General features: G+C 42.2%; 1 protein-coding gene across 1 annotated transcript in view; it reads left to right on the forward strand.

The window, feature by feature from the left end:
• SYNJ2BP (synaptojanin 2 binding protein) overlaps positions 1-9,540 on the forward strand; it is a 91,293-nt gene extending 81,753 nt beyond the window's left edge. The window contains exon 4 of the mRNA XM_069208803.1: positions 1,456-9,540. Coding sequence (XP_069064904.1) covers positions 1,456-1,599 — 144 coding nt within the window. The 3' untranslated portion in view covers positions 1,600-9,540. The remainder of the gene's footprint in view (positions 1-1,455) is intronic.
• Positions 9,541-22,087: the final 12,547 nt, after the last annotated feature.

Consider the following 22,087-nt stretch of genomic DNA (forward strand, 5'->3'; position numbering starts at 1 on the left):
AAAAAGACTTATTCGAAGAAAAACAACTTGTAATACTCCGAGCCCAACACCAGGCAGCGGACTGTGCTAAACATGTGAATCTGCAGCGACTAATGCCACGAACAGATGTACACTGGGTAAGTGACATTTTCATTCTCTAGGACTGGTACCTTTCATAGATCCACATGTGACCCATCCTCCTCCCAATAAAGGCTCACCTTATGTCTTGGTGTTCTATACGTCACTTCTACTAGAAAATCTGAGAGACTGGACCCTCTGTGGTGAGGGTTTTAAAGGGTGCTGTCGCCTGATTGGCTGCACTTTGGGTCATTTATAATAACACTGATAAGCTATTCAAGTGAATGTCTTTTGCATTAACTTCAATATAAAATTTTAATTGACTGCTTTCTATGTACCATGGGACTCCTACTTCGATGACCGAGAATGATTCAAGCATGTGAATCTATGAAAGATACCAATACTGGAGAACTACAGTTACAGGTAACTTATTTTCTTACAACATTAAGAATACTCCTATTTGTGTATGTTAAGAGTCTGACTTGCTGCTCTCGGCTCCAAATGACTTCCAGTTGACTTGGAAACCGTTGGTGGCAAGTAATCATCTCCATCTACATGTCTCTTATTCATATTGTCTTTCTGTTGCTACAGATAACTACAGGGATAACTTTGTTGGGATTGCTGGGTGATCTGTATTGGGACTTTGTTAGTTATATCGATGATACTTTGTGCTTAGAATTGTACTCAGACAAAATATTAGTTCATCAGTAAACAAGTTGAAACTAGTTCTGGTGACTTCTTTCCATCAAACTGGTTTCACGTTCCAACTTAAATGGCATTCACAAGGCTGACCAACCAAATCAGGTGAAAACACTCTTCATAAAAATGTGGGCCAGATTTGACCCATCCGAATTTCTGTCGAGACAGTGTTTTTGTTTTATTTTGTCAGGGTTGTAGCCCCTCCCCCCACCCTGATGTCCAAAACAGCCCTCCCCATGCCGTTGGCCCCTCTTTGGTTATGTTATTTTTCTTCACATTTTTAAAATGTTTTTGTGCGGTTACTTGCCATCCCTTTCTTATGTTTTCCATTTACTGTTTCCTCCTTCCTGTTGGCCTTCCCATACCTGGCCCAAACTCTCTTCATTCGTATTTTGAACCCCCTAGCTGCTTCATGTCTTTGTGGAATGGCACATCTTCCTCTTTGATATTTGTGCACCTCATGCCTCTTTGGAGTCATTTGGCTGGGGCTTCCCGTTTAGAAATTTCTTGGATCGGAAGTAGACTTCACTCGGATGGGTGGTAGAGACAACATAAGCTGAGACAAAGCCAGAAGCATTGAAAAGAGAAGGCTAGTCCATTTATCCTTAACACTGTGTATGTACATCAGGTGAACCTACTAAAATATGGCTTTTATTTATCAACAAGTAGTGTTAAACATCCGTTTTTCTTTCCTTGCAGTCGCAGATTCAGAATGGACCGTCAAATTATAAACCAGATGGAGAAAATGAGGGCCCATCTCTGGCCATTTTTTTGGTGCCAACATTGATAGCATTGACGTCCTTCACCATCTGGGCAGTTATGAAATACCGGCAGCGGATGTGAAGCATTTTCTAAACACGTACTAATGTATTGATTTAAAGAGAACATGATCTGTAAAGAGAGAATGTCAACTTGCAGAGTCTTGTCCAAGCATCAATATCTATTGTAGAGTTATTGCTGAACCATTTTTTCACTGGACGAGAATAACAGGTTTTGCCTTTAGAAATAGTACAGAGGATGAGAAATGTCATTATTTTGGCTGAAGCTCAAGCATCTTGAATCAGTTTGCTTGTTCTTTCGATACCACAAATGATAGGTGGTTGCTTGCTCAGAATGCATTTAATGCTACCATTGGCCATCTAGTACTTTTTCCGAAGGGATTTCATGGCAGTCCTTAAAGCCATCAACCTTGATGTTTATGCAAAAGTGTAGTTTGAGAGAGATACATGGGTTTTATAAATGATTTAAAAGGGGAAAGATCTCCACAAGAGACTGGAAATAAAATGCTACTTTCCTTAACCGATCTTGAGAAGTACAGATGATTCCTCTGAGGAGCCAATATGCTGGGAAATGCAAGAGTGAGAAAGTTATGTGGAGGGAACAGCGGCTCTGAACTGGTCCTGGGAAAAGTTAATGTTTTGTTCATGTACTGAAAATGGTCGAAATGTGGGCATCTTCTGGGCACTTCACATTTGGCACAAAAAAATTGAAAATTGGAGTGCTTTGCCAAAACCTACTGCCTTTCTTTCTACACCAGGGCGATTTGGAAATCCAGAACCAGTGTCCTTTAAATAGTGTGGTACCAGTGCCTTTAATGGGGAGGGGCAGGGGTACGGAAGAGCAAGCCTTGGGTGTGTTCTGGTAGTGAAGTGAACTATGCAAGTTACTAATGTACATCACATCTGTGCTGCTACCACTCTGCATTCTCCGATGAGATCTGGCGCCCCTTTGCTTTAGTTGCTCCGTTACATGAGCGATAGGATATATACAGTGGTTCAGGAGGTTAAGCACATTGTGGTGGTAGAGGTGTCCAGGCTGGCTGGTGTCGACCTCTCTCTGGGAACATGGTTTTTTAATAACCTGCTGCTTAAGGGAGAGAGATCCTCTGCTAGGCATGCTTGATTGTGTAATAAGGGGGGTAATCAACAGCGGTGCCTTTTCAGAACTGCCTTATTGTCTGTATGCCCGGCTAATGCCCAATGTAAAATACCTGCATATTCTGCTCCCTAAGTTTAAAAAATGCGTGCAGTGATCCTACACTGTAGTTTTGTCATGTGCCATGTTTCACGAAGTAAATGTTTAAGTGTACACAACCAAAGCATCTTCATTGTTAGATAGCAGTACACCCTTTAATGGCGTGCTTGATGAAAAATGAACACTTGTTAACGAATTTCTAATGTTTTGATATTTTTTTGTGACATGGCTTTCCCCTTGCATTTCTCTGCATTCCAGTTCAAGTCTGCAGATACAGATGTGCCTGCCACGCGTATTGTTACATGTAGTAGTTTTACCTGTGCGTTTGTCACTCTTGGCTACAGTCACAGATAATAAGAAGCAGATCCGCTGTTGGGATGGAAATGACCCCAAAGGAAGCGAGGTATCGCTTTCTTTAAGGAACCCGATCTATCGTATTCCCATGGAGACAGTAAACCATGCTTCAGGGTGGCATGGATACCTTTCAGATGGTTTGTCACTTGTGTGTTTTCCTCGCCACCTGAAAATATTTAGGATCATTTTTAAGTGTCTAAAGTTATGCTTCCGTTATTGATAGTCTCTGTTGGGTTTTTAAGTAGTCTAGTTTTCTGATCTGATGCTAACTCCTGGCATATCGCAGTTTGGGGGAGCACTTCCATGGTAAAGGCCTGGTCAGGGTAATCGTTTTGTGAATGGGAAGGTCTGTCTACCAGATCATCTGAGCTCAGGGGAGTTATTTAGTAACTGTATTTCTTTTTTATCCCACTGGAATATTTCTATCTGTGATCATGACATTTCATTGGAGAGTCAATTAAATGTGGGTCTTGCTTTTCTTTCACCAGCTCTGTTTTTATTCTCTATCCACAGTGCTATAGATATCTGAGGCATAATCTGCCTATTCTGGAAGTGGTTGGAAGACATGCAGTTAAATGCTAATTTCATTCAGGGTGGACTGATGGTCATAGCTTTCTTCACTCATATTACCTAGCTTTAAGCAGATTTTACTCTTCTAAATCTGTGACTCACAACGCTCTGGTTTCCTTGAAAGGACTTTGTTACCACCAGCATGTTTTCATACGTTTACTGCTGCTTGTTGTGTCCGATGGTAACAATGTGGTTTTAATGCTTCAAAGCTTTGTTACTCTGTACTACCCCCCTTGTTTCATAGGAATGTAAGATTTGTCCTCCAGCTGTCTAAAGCATCCTTTATTGTCGATTTGCCTTGAAAATGGCCAGTTAATTGACCCTGTTATCACTGTGCCTAGAACCAAACTGGCACACTCATAAATTGAAGCATAATACGTGAATATCAGATTTGTGTTTTCTAGTACAAAATGTTTGTTCATTTAGTGACCGAGGAACATAAAGCAATTGGGATCTACTTAGGGAGAGTAATGCGAGGTTAGTTACTACTAAATGTCTTGACCATAGCGTTTGTTACTTAATTTCAAATACATGTGTATTAATTCATTTTAAGTAAGAGGTACAAATATGATGTGTACTATTCTGTGGAAGCTCAGATATTTTTTTTAAATGTGCCCTTTTTCACCACCCTTCAATAACATGCATAGTGGTCAAATTCAATTTGTAGTACGAGTCAATTCTCAACAAACACCAGCCATAGCTGAAACTTAAGTGTGTCAACACTTATTGTAACTTGATTAAGTAATCCGTGCAGAAGGGCTTTGCAAAATGGGAACTTGTTCTTCCATTGGAAAAGCTAACCTGTGTCTTGTGTGCAAACCGCTGTGGCCAGGATAGTAAATTTTTTCTTTGTTTTTTTTAATGGTTTTGATTGATTAGGTTTTAAGTACATCCACATGGTGTACCTTGTGTTGCAATAACTTTATCATACTTGATGACAATGCTCTGATTCAATTTCTTCCAATTGCTGTTTTTAACTGAATATGCTTGAATGCTAGACACTTAAATGTTGGAAGCAATGATGAGTGGAGCCAGGGTACATGTTTCATTTAAGCTTTTCCTAGTTGAATCTGATAGTGAACAGGGAATATTTTTCTGAAGGTGGATAAAAAACGAAGTATATAGAAGGTGGAGATAATAAGGACACGATGCAGAGATGAGAAGGAAATCAAAAATAGACTTTATGTTCAGGATGCTGTAGGCTTGCAAAAATTGGAACAAGATTTCCTCTGGTAAGCGCAACTGCAAAATGTTTGAGAAGAGGGAAGTGTGATTTGGGGAATAAGACTGAAAGGTAATGCTATTCTAACAAAAACATGGATGCAATTGTTATTTTGTATAGAGAAATGTGAAATAGGAAAGACAGTTTAGGGCTGCGGGCCCAAAAATTAGATACAACCCTTGGAAAGAATAGAATACTATTGAGGCATCCTTTTGCTCTTTTGAACGAGCCGATAGAGATCCATGTGTTGCGAATGTGCAGTGTTGGTGTACGTGAAAGTGTTTCCTAAATAAGTCAGTCCAAAACATTTTCCTCAGTAATAATTGTTTTATTTATCACTAAAAGAATCTAAATAGGGAGCAGTCACAGAGGACACAAAATTCACTATTCCATTGAACCATGGTGACAGCAGAAGCTCGGTCAGAAGGAGGTACCAAAAAAAAAAAAATCAGTTGGAAGGAGAGGATGGAAGATTAGGTGGATGGGAGAAATAATTTGGTGAAAAACAGGGAAGCGGGGCTCTGACTAACATCTGTCATTCACGTACCTAAAAGGGGCAGCATCTTCAGGGCTAAGGCAATACAAAACATGTTCTACAGACAAAGCTTAATTACCCATCTGAGAAGGCAGAGTTGTTTTTAAACCTGCTTAGGATACAAGTAATTTCAAAACACTTTAGCTGCTCAAGCCTGCTACCCATGGTGTTCCTTTTTCTTCTGTAGTTTCAGAGCTTAGCACTGTCAAAGAAACTTGTAAGTTAACCGCCAATGTATAGTGCTTTGATGGCTACATGCTAATTGGTACCAAGGTAGAGATATTCTATAACATTGGGGACAAGTGCCCCTTTGATACTCCTGTTAAATAATCACAACATTTCCAGCCTGAAGTCTATGGCATTACTTCAGTCACCAATTTAAATACTGTGTTAATTAGTTTCAATCAATTCATGTGTGGAGGTGATGGATCATTATGATAAATCATCTAGTGTATGCCTGTTTACTCAGGTTCCTTAAAAATAGAATAAATGTTTCTGAATGCTACAGACAACGTACCTTTTGGAACAGTGAACCATTTAAAAAATGTTGCCATCTATTGTGGGAGTCCTTACTAAAAGAGCTCTGTTTTAATCATTCTGTTTAATGATTGTGATGACAGAGCATGATTTACATTAATAGCCATCCAATAAACATTTCAATGTTTAAGGTATTTTAATTCATTTTTAATAGTGAGGCCCTGTAAATATTTTCTTCACATGTTGTAAAAAATGCACTAGCTGCGTAGAAACTGAATTTCTCAATGAAGATTACATTTCCTGAACTTAACATTGCTCTTTGTGCACTAAGGAAGGTGACCTTTGTTCAAATATATTAAGGAAAAGATTCACCACTGATGAAATTTAAAGGTAAATGTGGACACTTTTACATTCTATTGAATACTTATTGTAAATGGTGGGCATTGCTAACATTTAAAATGTAAGAAAATGAATGACAATGTTAATGTCAATTGGATGACATTTTAGATTTTAAAAAAATCCACTTTATTTTGTCTGCTAAAATCTTTACTGCACATCCAGTATTCTCTCTCCCAGCCATGTTTGCTTACTCGTTCATATTTAAGTACTATTTAAGTTAATAAATTTTGGTGTTGACTCCATCATTTATCCTTTACTTTTCCCTGGGGAAAATTAGCCTATTTATTCTAGGAGATGTTCTCCCCTTTTAGGGGCTAGTAGGCGAGTTGGGGTAGGTTTCAAGCTACGCAGAAAGATTGCTTAATTTAACTCGTTAGTAAAGTTGTTACTGCTGCTTTTGATTCTTTAGCAATCACATTGAATCACTCAAATACTCTAAATGTCATCAATAGAATAATTGAATCAATAGTTCTTCTGTGACCTGAGAGAGCAAAGAAAGTACTGTAGACTAAAAGGAAGGCAGTGGAAGTCTATAGCTTTTTCTGATGAGGAATGATGTAGAAGGGCACGGAGATGTCAATAAAGCAATGATAAACTGTATTTCATACATCTATTTAATCAGGCCAGTCACTGCATCACTGACCTATTAAAGTCCTTGCAGAAATGGACACATTGAGCATGGCCTTGGACAGTAATGTTAAACAACCAAAGACGTTGGACTTCTGTTTTCACAAGGCAGTAAGAGAACACACAAATCTCTCACTGGATGATGGTGTGCCATGCAAGGACCTTGAATTGCCACCTATTGAGCTTCTCTTGACATTCATGTAATAACCAAATACTTTGTGTTAGCTTGGCGCTGGAAGGATTATTCGCTTCTTGACTCTTGTCTAGCCCCTGTCCCAAAATGCCTGGCAACAGGCATAGCACCAGTAATCACAAAGATACTCTATCTGCGAGGGCAGTTGGTTCTCCACTATATGCCTTCACAACATTTTTGCAATTTTGATCCTACCCAAAACACTATAGAAGAGGTTGTACATGCTCTGTTGTGGTAACATGTTCAATGAACAGATAAGCTGGACATCATGTTATTGGTGTGTCACTTGTCTTTGATGATGAAAAGTTATTCTGTTCTAGAAACTTTTGGCAGTCACAATTTTATTGGATCAATCTGCCTCCTTTGATACAGTTGACTGCCATCTTCTTTGGTAGAGATTTTGTTTGAATGTCATGGCTTTGATATCTGCCATATCGTTTATGGAAAATTATTCTCAGTGAGTGAAACTGGGCAGTCCCCCCCACAGTCTTTACCACTGCACTGTCGGAGAGGTGTGACAGAAAAAAAAGTAGACTTCAGGGGTGCTAAAACAGATCTAATGCCTGGAGCTTTTACAGTTTTGTTTCTACCATGCAAGTGTCCATCGGCTTTTGGCCAGTCACCACTCAAGAATCTGGACCTCTGAAAACAAAATTGGGGGTAGGGAATTATTTCAGATTCTTTATTTCAGAGCAGCTGGGGACTGGAGGTGTGAGAAGTGGTATATTGTTAGTGGATGGCGAACTCCTTTTAAATAAAAATAAAAACACCTGTTCTGGGCCTGTTTTGGAAGATGGGGGTCAAAGGTTCAACAGTTTTCCAGATCTTGGACACGTGACCTTTGGTGGTCTTCTCCTTTTTGCACTTGTTGAAGTCTGGCAATATTGTGACTTGTTGTGTTGCTGTGGCCTGGTACTATCATTAGATTTCTGCCATGCATAATGGGAACTATAGCTGTTACTGCCTTGCAGGTAATACATGAGGCCATTATGGTGTTTGTGTCTTCACTTTAAGGTGGAGGAATTTCAATAGGTGGACATTTTATTTCTCATATACTATCAGACTTTTAGTACTATAGTGAACACATGCTGAAAATAATATCTTCCGTAAAGTAGCTTTGTAATACTTTTAGCTTTTCTGTATTTCCTTTGAAATTCTGAGAACCTTATGCCTCTTCTTAAATCAAAAGATATGTAGTGATTGTAAGTGTTTCAAGTGTCTTCTTTTTTAGAAACTAGCAAACTCACTGTTGGGCTATCCTATGTAAAAAGTGAACTTTATTGAACTACCAGTTTTAGTTTCTTCGCCGCTGTGACAGATTTTTTTTTAGTTTGGAAGGTGAGCTGTTCTGTGAGAATTTGGCCTCATTGTTGATACTTTACTTGTTTAAACTACATTTTTTATACGCTAGTATGAAACTTCTTAAGCGGTTGCATTGTTTTTTCTCAAAACTGTCACCCTAGATTACAGCATTTCTGAAGGACACTCGGTTATTCAATGGAAAATATTGCAATCAAATCTATTAAACAAGGGATCTTCAAATGAGATTACACCCTTTCAGATTTCATTTGTAGTGGCTCTACAAATGCATTTAATGTTTGTCTCTCATTTTTCTTTGACCAGAATGAAGCATCTCTTCATCAACATCATGCACTATCGTTTTGCTATACCTTTTGTTAATCCAGTATAATTCAAATGCTGTAAAAAGATTTTTTTGTAAATGTATTTTGGCTACGTTATATCCAAAGAATTCTCTGAGGTTATGTGAACTTTTCGTGCAATATATCAAATATTTGCCTGTAAAATAGTCCACTCAAAGCAAAAACATTGAAGGACACAATTTTACCATGTTTCCATCAATAATTCTGTTTGCCTTTAAGCAGGATTCCAAGAGTACAAAGTGTTTCTAGAATGTTATTTTCTATCAGGTATCATCTAATAAATTGTGCACCCCTCAGTCACATCTATCTGGTATTAGCATTTCACTCAAACAGCTTGTCTCTTATTCCGTGAAGTCGTTGAAGACCCTCTGAGATGTCTGGATGAAGTGAATGGCTTTAACAATACTGAATAGGAAGAACATTGAAAAAACACTACCAGAAGTCGTAACTAAATTTTGTACATTGCGTCCTGCAGAATGGGATTCACAATTGGGCTCAGGTTTTAATGTTTGCGTTTTCATAAATTAAGTTAACAGTTTTATTGATAGAAAAGGTGTTCAGTTCCACGAGTTACAGTATATTTTTTAGTCTAAAACAGACAGTGTCCAGTCAGTTAAAATCCTAGTTTTATTGCTCTAAGAACTTTTATCGAGGTATTCTGGAAATATGTATTGCATAAACATTGTTTCGATAAATTAAGAAGGTAATGTGTAACCAACATGTTGGACATGCCATGAATATATCCTATGCAATAAATAGATAGTTGTCCAAAGGTGCCTTATTTGTTTGCATATAATGGTATGTCTGAATTCCATTTTCTTTAATACTGCAGTTGAAATAGTAAAGGCTTTTGTAAGTATGTGCCTGTGCTCCAGCATGGATCCAGATGCTGTCTGGGGTTTTTTCGTAGGCTAAAATAAAATCCATACAACGCCTGACTCTTTGCTGGGGCACTAAGTTATGTTTTGCAGACATATATTGTGTTTGTATTTTGTTCAAAACCCCTCAGTACGGGGAGCCCACATTTGAGTTCTGGTTTACAATACTTTTTCACTGCATAGTCATCATGCAACACTTGATAGTGAAAACACTAAAACAAAATGGGGATGACTAGAAACTAATTTTTAAAAAGTTCCCCAAGATTTTGAGTATTACCCGAATGGCGAGAAATTGTGAAGATATATTTTTTTAAAAGTGTTTTTTGCTGACACTGTCTTACAAAAGGAAGGCAGAAATATGTGCATATTCACTAGGTAAAAGAATGTTATATCATTTTGTATTTTAACGTTCTTCCTGAGTAAAACAATACCCCATTGATATGGGTGGGCCTGCCATCCTGGGCAGGAAAGGCCAAATAACATGGCTTGGAATTAATTTGATTTTTGATATATGGGGAGTTGCAGCATTTGGACCTGGGATTAGTCGCTGCCAAAGGGCAACTATCTTGTTCATTTAAGAAAACTACACCCAGTGGAGTCCCGAGTGCGGGGAGGGTTGAGGGAGGTGTGTGGATACCACTAATTTTCCTTCCCCAGCATGCCCTCCTGATGTTAAACATTTGTTAAAAAAACACACCTTGGAACAAAACCTGGAGTTATACTAAAACATACCATAGAATTGTTCCTTTTAGTAATTTTATTGACAGTCTAGTCCATTGATGAAAGTGGATTTGTGATATTTGTAGTGTAAAATTAATTTTTAAACAGTACACTTTGTGTTGCCAGAAAGCCAAGTGAAAGTAGACCGTGATTGCCTGTCTTCCTTTCCACCATGGCTGTAATTAGCATTTCAGTTGGGCAAGACGTTTTCTGCTGCTTAGAAATAGTACGCCAGCTTCTGAAAACAGTAAGACTGCTGTAGAGGAAAACACAGACCAGTTAACCTGGATGGACATTTGGGAGGTGACGGGAACAGATGACATCCCAAAAGTCAGAACACAACCCTTCCTGATCACATGGGGTTTCCCTCTGAAGGCCCAAGTGACAGAAGTCTTTCTTCCTAATTGTTCTCCCAGATGGGTGTCGCTGTGCACAGCAGGAGGGGAACCTATATGCAGACAAGGAAGAAGGGGTGGTTCATCATTTCCCTAGGGGTGGACCTAAGGGGACAACACAAGGACCTCTTGGTCTATGACCTGTGAGAAAGTTTACAGCTAAAGGAAAATGAAAAAGGAAGTGCTGATTGCGGTGGTAATTCTGATGTAATTAGGCTTAGGGAACTCTCCTGTGACTGGCTAGTACATTGAAAGAAATAGAAAAAAACAGCACCTCACTTCCAACTCCTCGGGAGGTACATCGACCTGTAGGAAATGTCTGAAGATCAGTAATTGTGACTGACCTGTTTTGTAAGAAGCTTTCAGAATACTTGCTTCAAGGGACTGCTCAGTTGGCTGGCTACAGTTGTTGCCGCAGGCACCAAAAAGTAAACACTTGCTTCATTGCTCTATGGAAAAACTAACTTTTAGCGGACTGGACTGCACCCTTGTTTGAGTCCTGGCTGGAGAGAGACTTGGACCATAGAAACTTGCCCTAGGAACTTGGGCACTGTAGAGATCAGAAGTGCCTTCCTCAAAATAAAGAAACTTTTTGGAAGTGTTAGTTGTCACTTCAGGAGAATAGAGCAAGGCATCAAAGCTTACTGAGAAAGGTGCTGGCTACAGGATTCCAGTTTGGCCAGCTGGTAGCTTTTCCCAATAGCATTTGAAGGTACTATGGAACTGCCAAGATAAATATCCAACACCGTGGGATGCTCATCACCTACAGCCTTCTGCCTTATCTGCCCTGGTGGGGTGGGGGAGAAATCAGAGAACAAAAAAAGTACTTATTCGAAATGTAGGACTCGAGACTGAGATGAGGCAATTATCCCAGCTGTGAAGTGAAATGGGCAGCTACAGAATCTAATTGTCCTGCTTGGAGTTCATGGTGCCAAAGCTGAAGACTTCAGTTGGACCTTGACAGCTTATCCAAGTTTAAGAGACCCTCCTCTGCTTCTTGCTTTAACTTGGAAAATGTAGCACAGTCCAGAGGGTAAAACTTAAAATCGGTGTTACAAGGGTTACCTGACCCCTGCTCTGTTTTATTTGACCTCAAATTGCAGCTAGTTTCAGGTCTACATGCGACCATTGACTTTAAGTGGCGATTTGCAGTTTCTTGATGCTTTAAATCTTTTAAAATGCGTATGACTGGTTCTTTTAACCCCTTCTGTGCCCTGAGGCACAGTGCTTGTGTGCCCAGGACGTAACCATTACGTCCTGGGCACAGAGCCCAGAGGGAGGGTTCCCCCTCCACCCCCCCAGGCAGGAATGGAAGGGGAAGCCCTTCCCCTTCCACCCCTGACCCCCCCACGCTCCCCCCTGTGATCGCGCTGATTGTCACAAGGCCTCCTCCCATCGCGCTGGAAGCTCAGCTTCCAGAGTGATCGGAAGAGAAATGTTATGCATTTCTCTTCCGATCACGTGCAGGAGGCCCGGAGAGGCTTCAAAGGGAAGGAAATGTATTTCCTTCCCTTTGAAGTCTCTCTCAGCGTTTTAGAAGCCGGATTGCAAGCAATCCTGGCTGCTAAAACGCCCACTAGACACCAGGGATTTTTTTTTGTTAGGAAATTGACATGAGGGAGCGACCCCTTGGGCAAGGGTCGCTCCCAGGGGGGGCATTTTTTTAAAGGGCCTTATCTGCCCCCGGGGGATGGGGGGGCAGAAACCTCTCGGCACAAGGGAACATTTTTTGTTTTATATTTTTGAGGTGGGGAGCGACCTCTTAGGCAAGGGTCGCTCCCCTAGGAGGCAAATTATATTTAGGCCATTTCTGCCCCCCTTGGGGGCAGATTGGCCTATTTTTATGAGGCCTATCTGCCCCCAAGGGGGACAGAAACCACTAGACGCCAGCGAGTTGTTGTTTTTTTGTTTTTTTTCCACGAATTTTACGCAAGGGGAGCGACCCCTTGGGCAAGGGTTGTTCCCCTGGAGGGCAAATTTATTTTAGGCCATTTCTGCCCCCCTGGGGGGCATATCAGCCTAGAAACCACTAGGCACCGGGGATTTTTTGTGGTGGTTGTTGTTGTTTTACAGATGGGGAGCGACCCCTTAGGCAAGGGTCGATCCCCTGGAGGGGCAAATTGTATTTAGGCCATTTTTGCCCCCTTTGGGGGCAGATCGGCCGATTTTAGGTCAATCTTCCCCCAAGGGGGGCAGAAACCACTAGGCACCGGGGATCTTTTTTTTTTTCGCCAACGTTACGCAAGGAGAGCGACTCCATAGGCAAGGGTCGCTCCCCGGGGGGTTGGGGGCAAATTTATTTTAGGCCATTTCTGCCCCCCCCCCCCCCCCCCCCCCCCCCCGGGGCCGGCTGAGCTAGAGGCCAAAATCCACAGGTAGGCACTTTGCAAAAAACACCTCTGTTTTCTGTGAAAAAATTTGATGTGTCCACGTTGTGTTTTGGGCCATTTCCTTTCGTGGGCGCTAGGCCTACCCACACAAGTGAGGTACCATTTTTATCGGGAGACTTTGGGGAATGCTGTGTGGAAGGAAATTTGTGGCTCCTCTCAGATTCCAGAACTTTCTGTCACCGAAATGAGAGGAAAAAGTGTTTGTTTTTTTGGCCAAATTTTTAGGTTTGCAAAGGATTCTGGGAAACAGAACCTGGTCAGAGCCCCACAAGTCACCCCATCTTGGATTCCCCTAGGTGTCTAGTTTTCAAAAATGCGCGGGTTTGCTAGGTTTCCCCAGGTGCCGGCTGAGCTAGAGGCCAAAATCCACAGGTAGGCACTTTGCAAAAAACACCTGTTTTCTGTGAAAAAATGTGATGTGTCCACGTTGTGTTTTGGGCCATTTCCTTTCGTGGGCGCTAGGCCTACCCACAGAAGTGAGGTACCATTTTTATCGGGAGACTTGGGGGAACACAGAATAGCAAAACAAGTGTTATTGCCCCTTGTCTTTCTCTACATTTTTTTCTTCCAAATGTAAGGCAGTGTGTAAAAAAAGACGTCTATTTGAGAAATGCCCTGTAATTCATGTGCTAGTATGGGCACCCCGGAATTCCGAGATGTGCAAATAACCACTGCTTCTCAACACCTTATCTTGTGGCCATTTTGGAAATACAAAGGTTTTCTTGATACCTATTTTTCACTTTTTATATTTCAGCAAATGCATTGCCTTATACCCGGTAAAGAATAAAAACCCATTGTTAGGTGCAGCTCATTTATTGGCTCTGATTACCTAGAGTTCTTGATTAACCTACAAGCCCTATATATCTCCGCAACCAGAAGAGTCCAGCTGACGTAACGGTATATTGCTTTCAAAAATCTGACATTGCAGGAAAAAGTTACACAGTAAAACCTGGAGAAAAATGGCTGTTTTTTTCACCTCAAGTTCAATATTTTTTTATTTCAGCTGTTATTTTCTGTAGGAAACACTTGTAGGATATACACAAATGACCCCTTGCTGAATTCAGAATTGTGTAGCTTTCTGGGATCCAGCATTGGCTTCTCACCCATTTTGGTCACTAACTGGAAGGAGGCTGAAAGCACAAAAAATAGTAAAAATGGGGTATGTCCCAGTAAAATGTGAAAATTGTATTGAAAAATTGGGTTTTCCAATTCAAGTCTGCCTGTTCCTGAAAGCTGGGAAGATGGTGATCTTGCCACCGCAACCCCTTTGTTGATGCCATTTTCAGGGGAAAAACCACAAGCTGCCTTCTGCAGCCCTTTTTTCCCCATTTTTTTGAAAAAAACAAAATTTTCACTGTATTTTGGCTAATTTCTTGGTCTCCTTCAGGGGAACCCACAAAGTCTGGGTACCTCTAGAATCCCTAGGATGTTGGAAAAAAAGAATGCAAATTTGGCGTGGGTAGCTTATGTAAACAAAAAGTCATGAGGGCCTAAGCGCAAACTCCCCCAAATAGCCACAAAAAGGCTCGGCACAGGAGGGGGAAAAGGCCTGGCAGCGAAGGGGTCAATACAGTTTTGTCCTTTGCTTTTTACTACAGTGGTTTGAGAGTTTTATTACATTTTTGCTTAACTTTAATGTTGTTTGGCACTGCTTTAAACCTATCACTCATTTCTTCAGGGAATTGTCCTCTGCTTTTGGCAAAGCTTCAAGGGGTTACATAGTTTAACTGAACTCTTTGGAGAACTAGCCAGATAGTGTTTTTTTATTTATTTCGGTCAGACCACTCCTTACCAGATTAACTCACATTCTGACTGCAAGGACCTCAAAATAGAGGTCTGGAAAGACAGTTGAGTTGGGGCCCTGCGAGCAGCACATGGAAAGTCAGGAGTATAGATCCAGGTAGTGAAATACACATACAGTTCTGTGCAGCCTATTACAAGATAGTGTTTTTTTTTTTTTTATCATAAGCCAAAACCGCGCTTTTCGAATCTAGAATCTTTTCAGGTTCCAAATCATCATGGATGTTTGCTATTGCCTGATGGTCTGCAGCCAGTGCTATTATAGGCGAATTCATTGATTATAAATTGGCTTCGACACAGCAGATGTGATTTTTGTCAAGATGAGTGAACACGCTAACAGCATGCAGTTATGTTGGCAAGAAGTATTCTATTCACTGGGTACAATCGATTCATAGCTGCCCCACCCAGAACCCTTTATGGTCTATTATACCCCACCAGATTGATAGAAGCAGAGCAATCTGACATTTTAACACAATGACTAGATATAACACACCCCTCTTTCTTTTAATAGAGGTGGAAAAGCAAGTACCATAACAAATGCCATTAGGAACAAAAAGCAACATGCATACATTTAATAAATAAGATAAAAGCTAGATTCAATGAAACAGCTCGCAACTGATGAGCAATACCTCTCCAGTAGGCACAAGACGTGACAGTGCACTTGGAAGTGCACAACTGTACTTATGATTATCGGTAGCCTTCAAACATTTTTGGCATTCTGACAGAGCCATCCAATGGTGCAGAATGTTCTGAACCGCTGTGCTGGTCCTCCGCTTTCCTCAACTTTACCAGTTCTAATTCATTGCACTTAGACACTCTCCTTAGGATCAATTTTTTTGCATCCTCCACCACCATAGGTTGATTTTTTTTTTTTCTTTTCAACTACTTGGTTTGGATCAGACTTGGCACCCTTTCACAAAGCTGTGCCAACTTTCTATTGAGCAGCAACACCTCCTCTAAGCAGACCCCTCCAATCTTTCATTCTGTCTCCCATGATACCTACTTTGCTTCTTTTGGACCCTTTTATATAATGAAGCATTATCCACTTTACACACTCCGGACCTACCCATCCGACCTCTGACACTCTACTATGGCACATTCTTCCATTAAGGAAAACAAAAGGAGGCTCCTCCATTGTATTGTCCATGGTGTGGACTCCACAGAATCCTCTTCATCTTATTCCTCCAATTCAACCGACTCTGAATGACTGGTTGCCTACATTCCCCCAACACTATGTTGTATCGTTCTCCCAATCTGTTTTCTTGTGGGTGGGATAAAGCAGTTTTGTGATGTTTAACAACATTGCTGTTGCGAATAGATCTCAACTTCATGGGAAATAAACTGTGGGACATTGTCCATGACAATCTATTTGGAAAACCTCTCGCCTAAATATCTCTTCAGAAAAGTCCACTGCCTTTGCAGTACTCACCACATGATTGGAGTTGTTTTCATTACGTGCAACTTGTTGCTCCATGTGCAAGCCATGCAGCTTCTCATATGTTGCTCTGTGTCCTGGTCCTTGACCGGAGGTGTAGCATAGTCTGTAAGATTGGTGGTGTGAGCTTCAGATTTTTCAATAAATATGAGAAGCAGGGCGCATGAGAGGACCTAAATGGGCAGTGAAAATGGAGGTAGATGTGGATTGGCAGGGGTAAGAAGAGAGAAAACAATATCTTTTGAAGAAAACACGTTTAACATTTTTGAAGGCTTTCAAAGTAGAGAGGGAGAGAGTGTGCATGTTCCTGGTGAAATATGACAGACACCTTACTATATCCCACTGAAAACACCCGAACCCAACTATCTGCCAGAAAAGTACATAATCTTCCCCCGTAAGCTACAACCATGCCCACGACAGGCCACCAAAAGACAATGCAAGCCCTTGTGTTCTTGGCGGGTATTCTGCCATGACTCATCTAACAATGCTACCAATTTGCAATATAGACCTTTCGGAATCATCAGCCTGTCATCGCTTCTCATAATTCCTCTTACATTGAGTATTTCTGACAATACTACTTTGTACTCACCCAAACAGGGGGATCTCTTTCAACTCTCTGGACCAGCACTTTGTAAGACATTTGTTTACTCTCAATAACACGTCCTCTCTAACTGCCTTTGACACTCATGCTTTGCCTATAACATCTGCCAAACATGCTAAATCAGTGGTTCCCAACAATTTTTCTTCTGTGAACCCCCATTTTATCATTACTAGAACCCAGGGACCCCCTCTAAATCATTAGAATCTGGAACCCACCCCACTGAATCATTACTAGAAAGCAGGGACCCCAGTCTAAACATTGTTTGTGATTTGAACCTCAGAACAATACACATAAAATACAGAAGCAAGCATTCATTAAACACATACACGCATGACAACACATACTATTTAATTTGCAAACAAATATAAATAAAGAGTAATTGTAATAAGGTAGCTTTTCGAAATTCAACTGAAGCCCCACATCGTCCATACTATATTGAGTTTGAAATTCCTTGACATTTACTCTACGTTTTAAATTTTCCATTGTACATTTAGCCATTTTATATTTACTTTGTTACTCTGTGTTAATATTATTTAATTTTCTAAGCAGTCGCGGACCCCCAGGGGTCCCCGGAACACAAGTTGGGAACCACTGTGCTAAATCAATGACCAGTAGATGAGACACAGTGTAAGAAAGTAATTATTAATTTGAGAGGGTGATCATACACTTGAAGGAATAATAAGTTACCTATCAGGGTGTGCACCTAACGCATTCATTTTACCTCAGCTGAACCCCATGGTAGCTATGACACAGAGCAGACAGACCTTAAGGAAAAGAATCACCAAAAGCACTAAGCACCTATGATAGCCTATTGAAGCAGTATGAGTTCAGGCTGACTGTGATGGCGCTTGAGTCGAATACATCAAGCCGATTTAACCTTCTGTCTCTTTAATGTTGCTCAAAATCCACCAGCAGGGCAAGCCATTTGGTAATGCGAGGTGTGGCCTACCACTTCTTTTCATGGAAACCGATCAATCAAGGGTTTATAATGTTCTCTGCTCAAAAGGAGTTCCCCATACAAACGTTCTAAAATGCTAGACTCCACAGCAGCCCAATGTGTTCTTGATTGCAGAATAGCTGGCTTCGCTACCCCTCAAAGTCCTTGAGGCAAAATTCATGACTCTTTCATGTCTCGCCATAGATTGCATTATCACAGCACCCAGGCCTTCCTGGCATCAGTAACTATAGCCCTTCATCATGTGTTTTGTGAGTATTTGCGGTGCTCTTCTTGATGTTTAGAAATACTTGGTGGCACTCTTCCAACCATCCAAATTTATCTTCTTTCTTCAATCTGTTACCTCAAAGGCTTGGTATATTCTGAAAAATGATCCACAAACTTAGTATAGTATTCGATTTCCCTGAGGAAGGGGACAAAGTTGACCTTTGACATTCATGAAGCCAGAAATGGTGATAATTGAAATGCAATCATTTGTTTCCTCCACCTTCAGTGTCTCTTGATCGACTCCAGTTTGATCACAGCACTAATGGCTTCTGACCACGGAGGAAAACAAAACCCCGAAAAGCTCACCTGCAGTCTGCCGAAGCTCAATGGACTTTGAAGGTGTGAACAATTCTGCCCCTTGATTAGCGAATTATGTTGGCTAACAAAGAGGGGGTCCTGGACAACTCTTTGAGGTGGTGTAGGAGGCTGGCCTGGCTTGTAGTCGGTACCAAAGGTAGTTACACCTTGTGCCAGGACCAGTTATACCTTATTAGTAGAGAAGAGGTGTTTCTAGCAGCTTAGACTGATAGAAGGTAGCTATGGCAAAGCAGCTTAGGCTGAACTAGGAGACATGCAAAGCTCCTACTATACCACTTATATCATATGCACAATATCATAATAAAACACAATACACAGGGTTACTAAAATTAAAGGTACTTTATTTTTATGACAATATGCCAAAAGTATCTCAGTGAGTACCCTCAGTAAGAAGGTAAGTATTATACACAAGTTATATATACACAAACCAAAATTAGGTAAGTAAGAGCAAGAAAAGTAATGCAAACAGTGTAGAATTACAATAGGTTGCAATAGGCAAGCTTAGGTATAGGGGCAACACAAACCATATACTCCAAAAGTGGAATGCGAATCACGATTGGACCCCAGACCTATGTGAGCTTGTAGAGGGTCGCTGGGACTGTAAGAAAACAGTGAGGGTTACCAAAATACCCCACCCCAAGACCCTGAAAAGTAGGAGTAAAGTGCACCTACTACCCCCAGAGAGCACAATAGTCGTGATAGGGGGATTCTGCAGGAAGAACAAACACTAGCAGTGCACTGACAACGGATTTCTGGACCTGAGGACCTGCAAGGCAAGGGGACCAAGTCCAATAGTCGCGACAGTGTCCGGGGGGCGCAGGAGCCCAGGAAACCCTGGATGAAGGTGCAAGGAAGCTGCCTCCGGTTGGAAGAAGCTTGGAGTTCTGCAAGAAAGAGGAGGACTAGGGACTTCTCCTTTGGAAGACCGATGTCCCACGTCGCGATGAAGCTTGCAGAGGTGTTCCCACGCAGAAATACCGCACACAAGCCTTGCTAGCTGCAAGGGTCGCAGTAGAGGTTTTTGGGTGCTGCTGAGGACCAGGAAGCACCAGGATGTCGCCTTTTGGAGGAGGAGACAGAGGGTGCGCTCAGCAACTCCAAGAGCCCTCACAGAAGCAGGCAGCACCCGCAGAAGTACCCCAACAGGCACTTGGAAGAAGAGTGAACCTGAGTCCACGTGAAGTTACAAAAAGGGGTCCCACGACATCAGAGGACAACTCAGAAGGTTGTGCACTGCAGGACGGAGTGCTGGGGACCCAGGCTAGGCTGTGCACAAAGGAAATCCTGGAAGAGTGCACAGGAGACGGAGCAGCTGCAAATCACGAGGTACACAGCTTTGCAGTCTGGCGTGGGGAGGCAAGAACTTACCTCCACCAAACTTGGACTGAAGAGCCACTGGACTGTGGGAGTCACTTGGACAGAGTTGCTGTGTTCCAGGGACCACGCTCGTCAGGATGAGAGGGGACCGAGAGGACCGGTGATGCAGTCTTTTGATGCCTGCGTTAGCAGGGGGAAGATTCCGTTGACCCACTGGAGATTTCTTCTGAGCTTCTGGTGCAGGGTGAAGGCAGGCTACCCCAGAGCATGCACCAGGAAACAGTCGAGAAAGCCGGCAGGATTAGTCGCTACAATGTTGCTGGTAGTCGTCTTGCTACTTTGTTGCGGTTTTGCAGGCGTCCTGGAGCAGTCAGCAGTCGATCCTTGGTAGAAGGTGAAGAGGGAGATGCAGAGGACCCTAAATAGCCAGAAAAGGAGGTTGGCTACTAAGGAAGGAGGATTGGCTACCAAGAGAGGTAAGAGCCTATCGGAAGGAGCCTCTGAAGTCACCTGCTGGCATTGGCCACTCAGAGCAGTCCATTGTGCCCCAACACCTCTGTTTCCAAGATGGCAGAGGTCTGGGACACACTGGAGGAGCTCTGGGCACCTCCCCGGGGAGGTACTGGTCAGGGGAGTGGTCACTCCCCTTTGTCCAGTTTCGCGCCAGAGCAGGGCTAGGCGAATCCCTGAACCGGTGTAGAATGGCTCATGCAGAGGTGGGCACCATCTGTGCCCTTCAAAGCATTTCCAGAGGCTGGGGAGGCTACTCCTCCACAGCCCTTCACACCTATTTCCAAAGGGAGAGGGCGTAACACCGTCTCTCAGAGGAAATCCTTTGTTCTGACTTCCTGGACCAGGGCTGCTTGGACGCCAGGAGGGCAGAAACCTGTCTGAGGGGTTGGCAGCAGCAGCTGCAGTGGAGACCCCAGAAAGACAGTTTGGCAGTACCCGGGTTCTGTGCTAGAGACCCGGGGGATCATGGCATTGTCACCCCAATACCAGAATGGTATTGGGGTGACAATTCCATGATCTTAGACATGTTACATGGCCATGTTCGGAGTTACCATTGTGAGGCTATACATAGGTAGTGACCTATGTATAGTGCATGCGTGTAATGGTGTCCCCGCACTCACAAAGCCCGGGGAATTTGCCCTGAACGATGTGGGGGCACCTTGGCTAGTGCCAGGGTGCCCACACACTAAGTAACTTGGCACCCAACCTTCCCCAGGTGAAGGTTAGACATATAGGTGACTCATAAGTTACTTATGTGCAGTGGTAAATGGCTGTGAAATAACGTGGACGTTATTTCACGCAGGCTGCAGTGGCAGGCCTGTGTAAGAATTGTCAGAGCTCCCTATGGGTGGCAAAAGTAATGCTGCAGCCCATAGGGATCTCCTGGAACCCCAATACCCTGGGTACCTCAGTACCATATACAAGTGAATTATATGGGTGTACCAGTATGCCAATGTGAATTGATAAATTTAGTCACTAGTCTGTAGTGACAAATTTGGAAAGCAGAGAGAGAATAACCACGGAGGTTCTGGTTAGCAGAGCCTCAGTGAAACAGTTAGGCACCACATAGGGAACACATATAGGCCACTACCTTATGAGCACTGGGGTCCTGGCTAGCAGGATCCCAGTGACACATAACAAACATACTGACAACATAGGGTTTTCACTATGAGCACTGGGCCCTGGCTAGCAGGATCCCAGTGAGACAGTAAAACACCCTGACATATACTCACAAACAGGCCACAAGTGGGGGTAACCAGGCTAGAAAGAGGCTACCTTCCTACATGTGGTGTGGTTCCAAGGTCTTCCGATGTTTAGACAAATGTCAAGATTAACCAAGCCACAAATGCAAGTAAGTTAGCAGCAAGTATTTCATTTACGATAGTTGTAAAAGCCAAACATAGGATTATGAATGTGAAACAACAATCTTTACTCAGGAATAAGCCCAGACCACCAGAGGGGTCTCCCAGGTTGGCAGTTATCTTATCACAGTCTGAGCTGTGTGTTTTATAAGATTCTCTTTCGACACTGGCATGTCCTAAATCTAGACACATCCTTGAAAACCTTTGTCACCAACAAACCCTGTATAAAGTACAGTAGGGTAAGACGTTACGCAATTTCTTAGGTCTGAGTTTCCTGACTCCAGAGAAAAGACAGATCACCTCTGGTTGGCTTGGGCCACAACCCTTAGGGTTTTTTCAAGTGTGGATATTGTAACTTATGTTCGTATG

This window comes from Pleurodeles waltl, chromosome 9 (genome assembly GCF_031143425.1).
Source record: "Pleurodeles waltl isolate 20211129_DDA chromosome 9, aPleWal1.hap1.20221129, whole genome shotgun sequence".
Lineage (NCBI taxonomy): Eukaryota > Metazoa > Chordata > Amphibia > Caudata > Salamandridae > Pleurodeles > Pleurodeles waltl.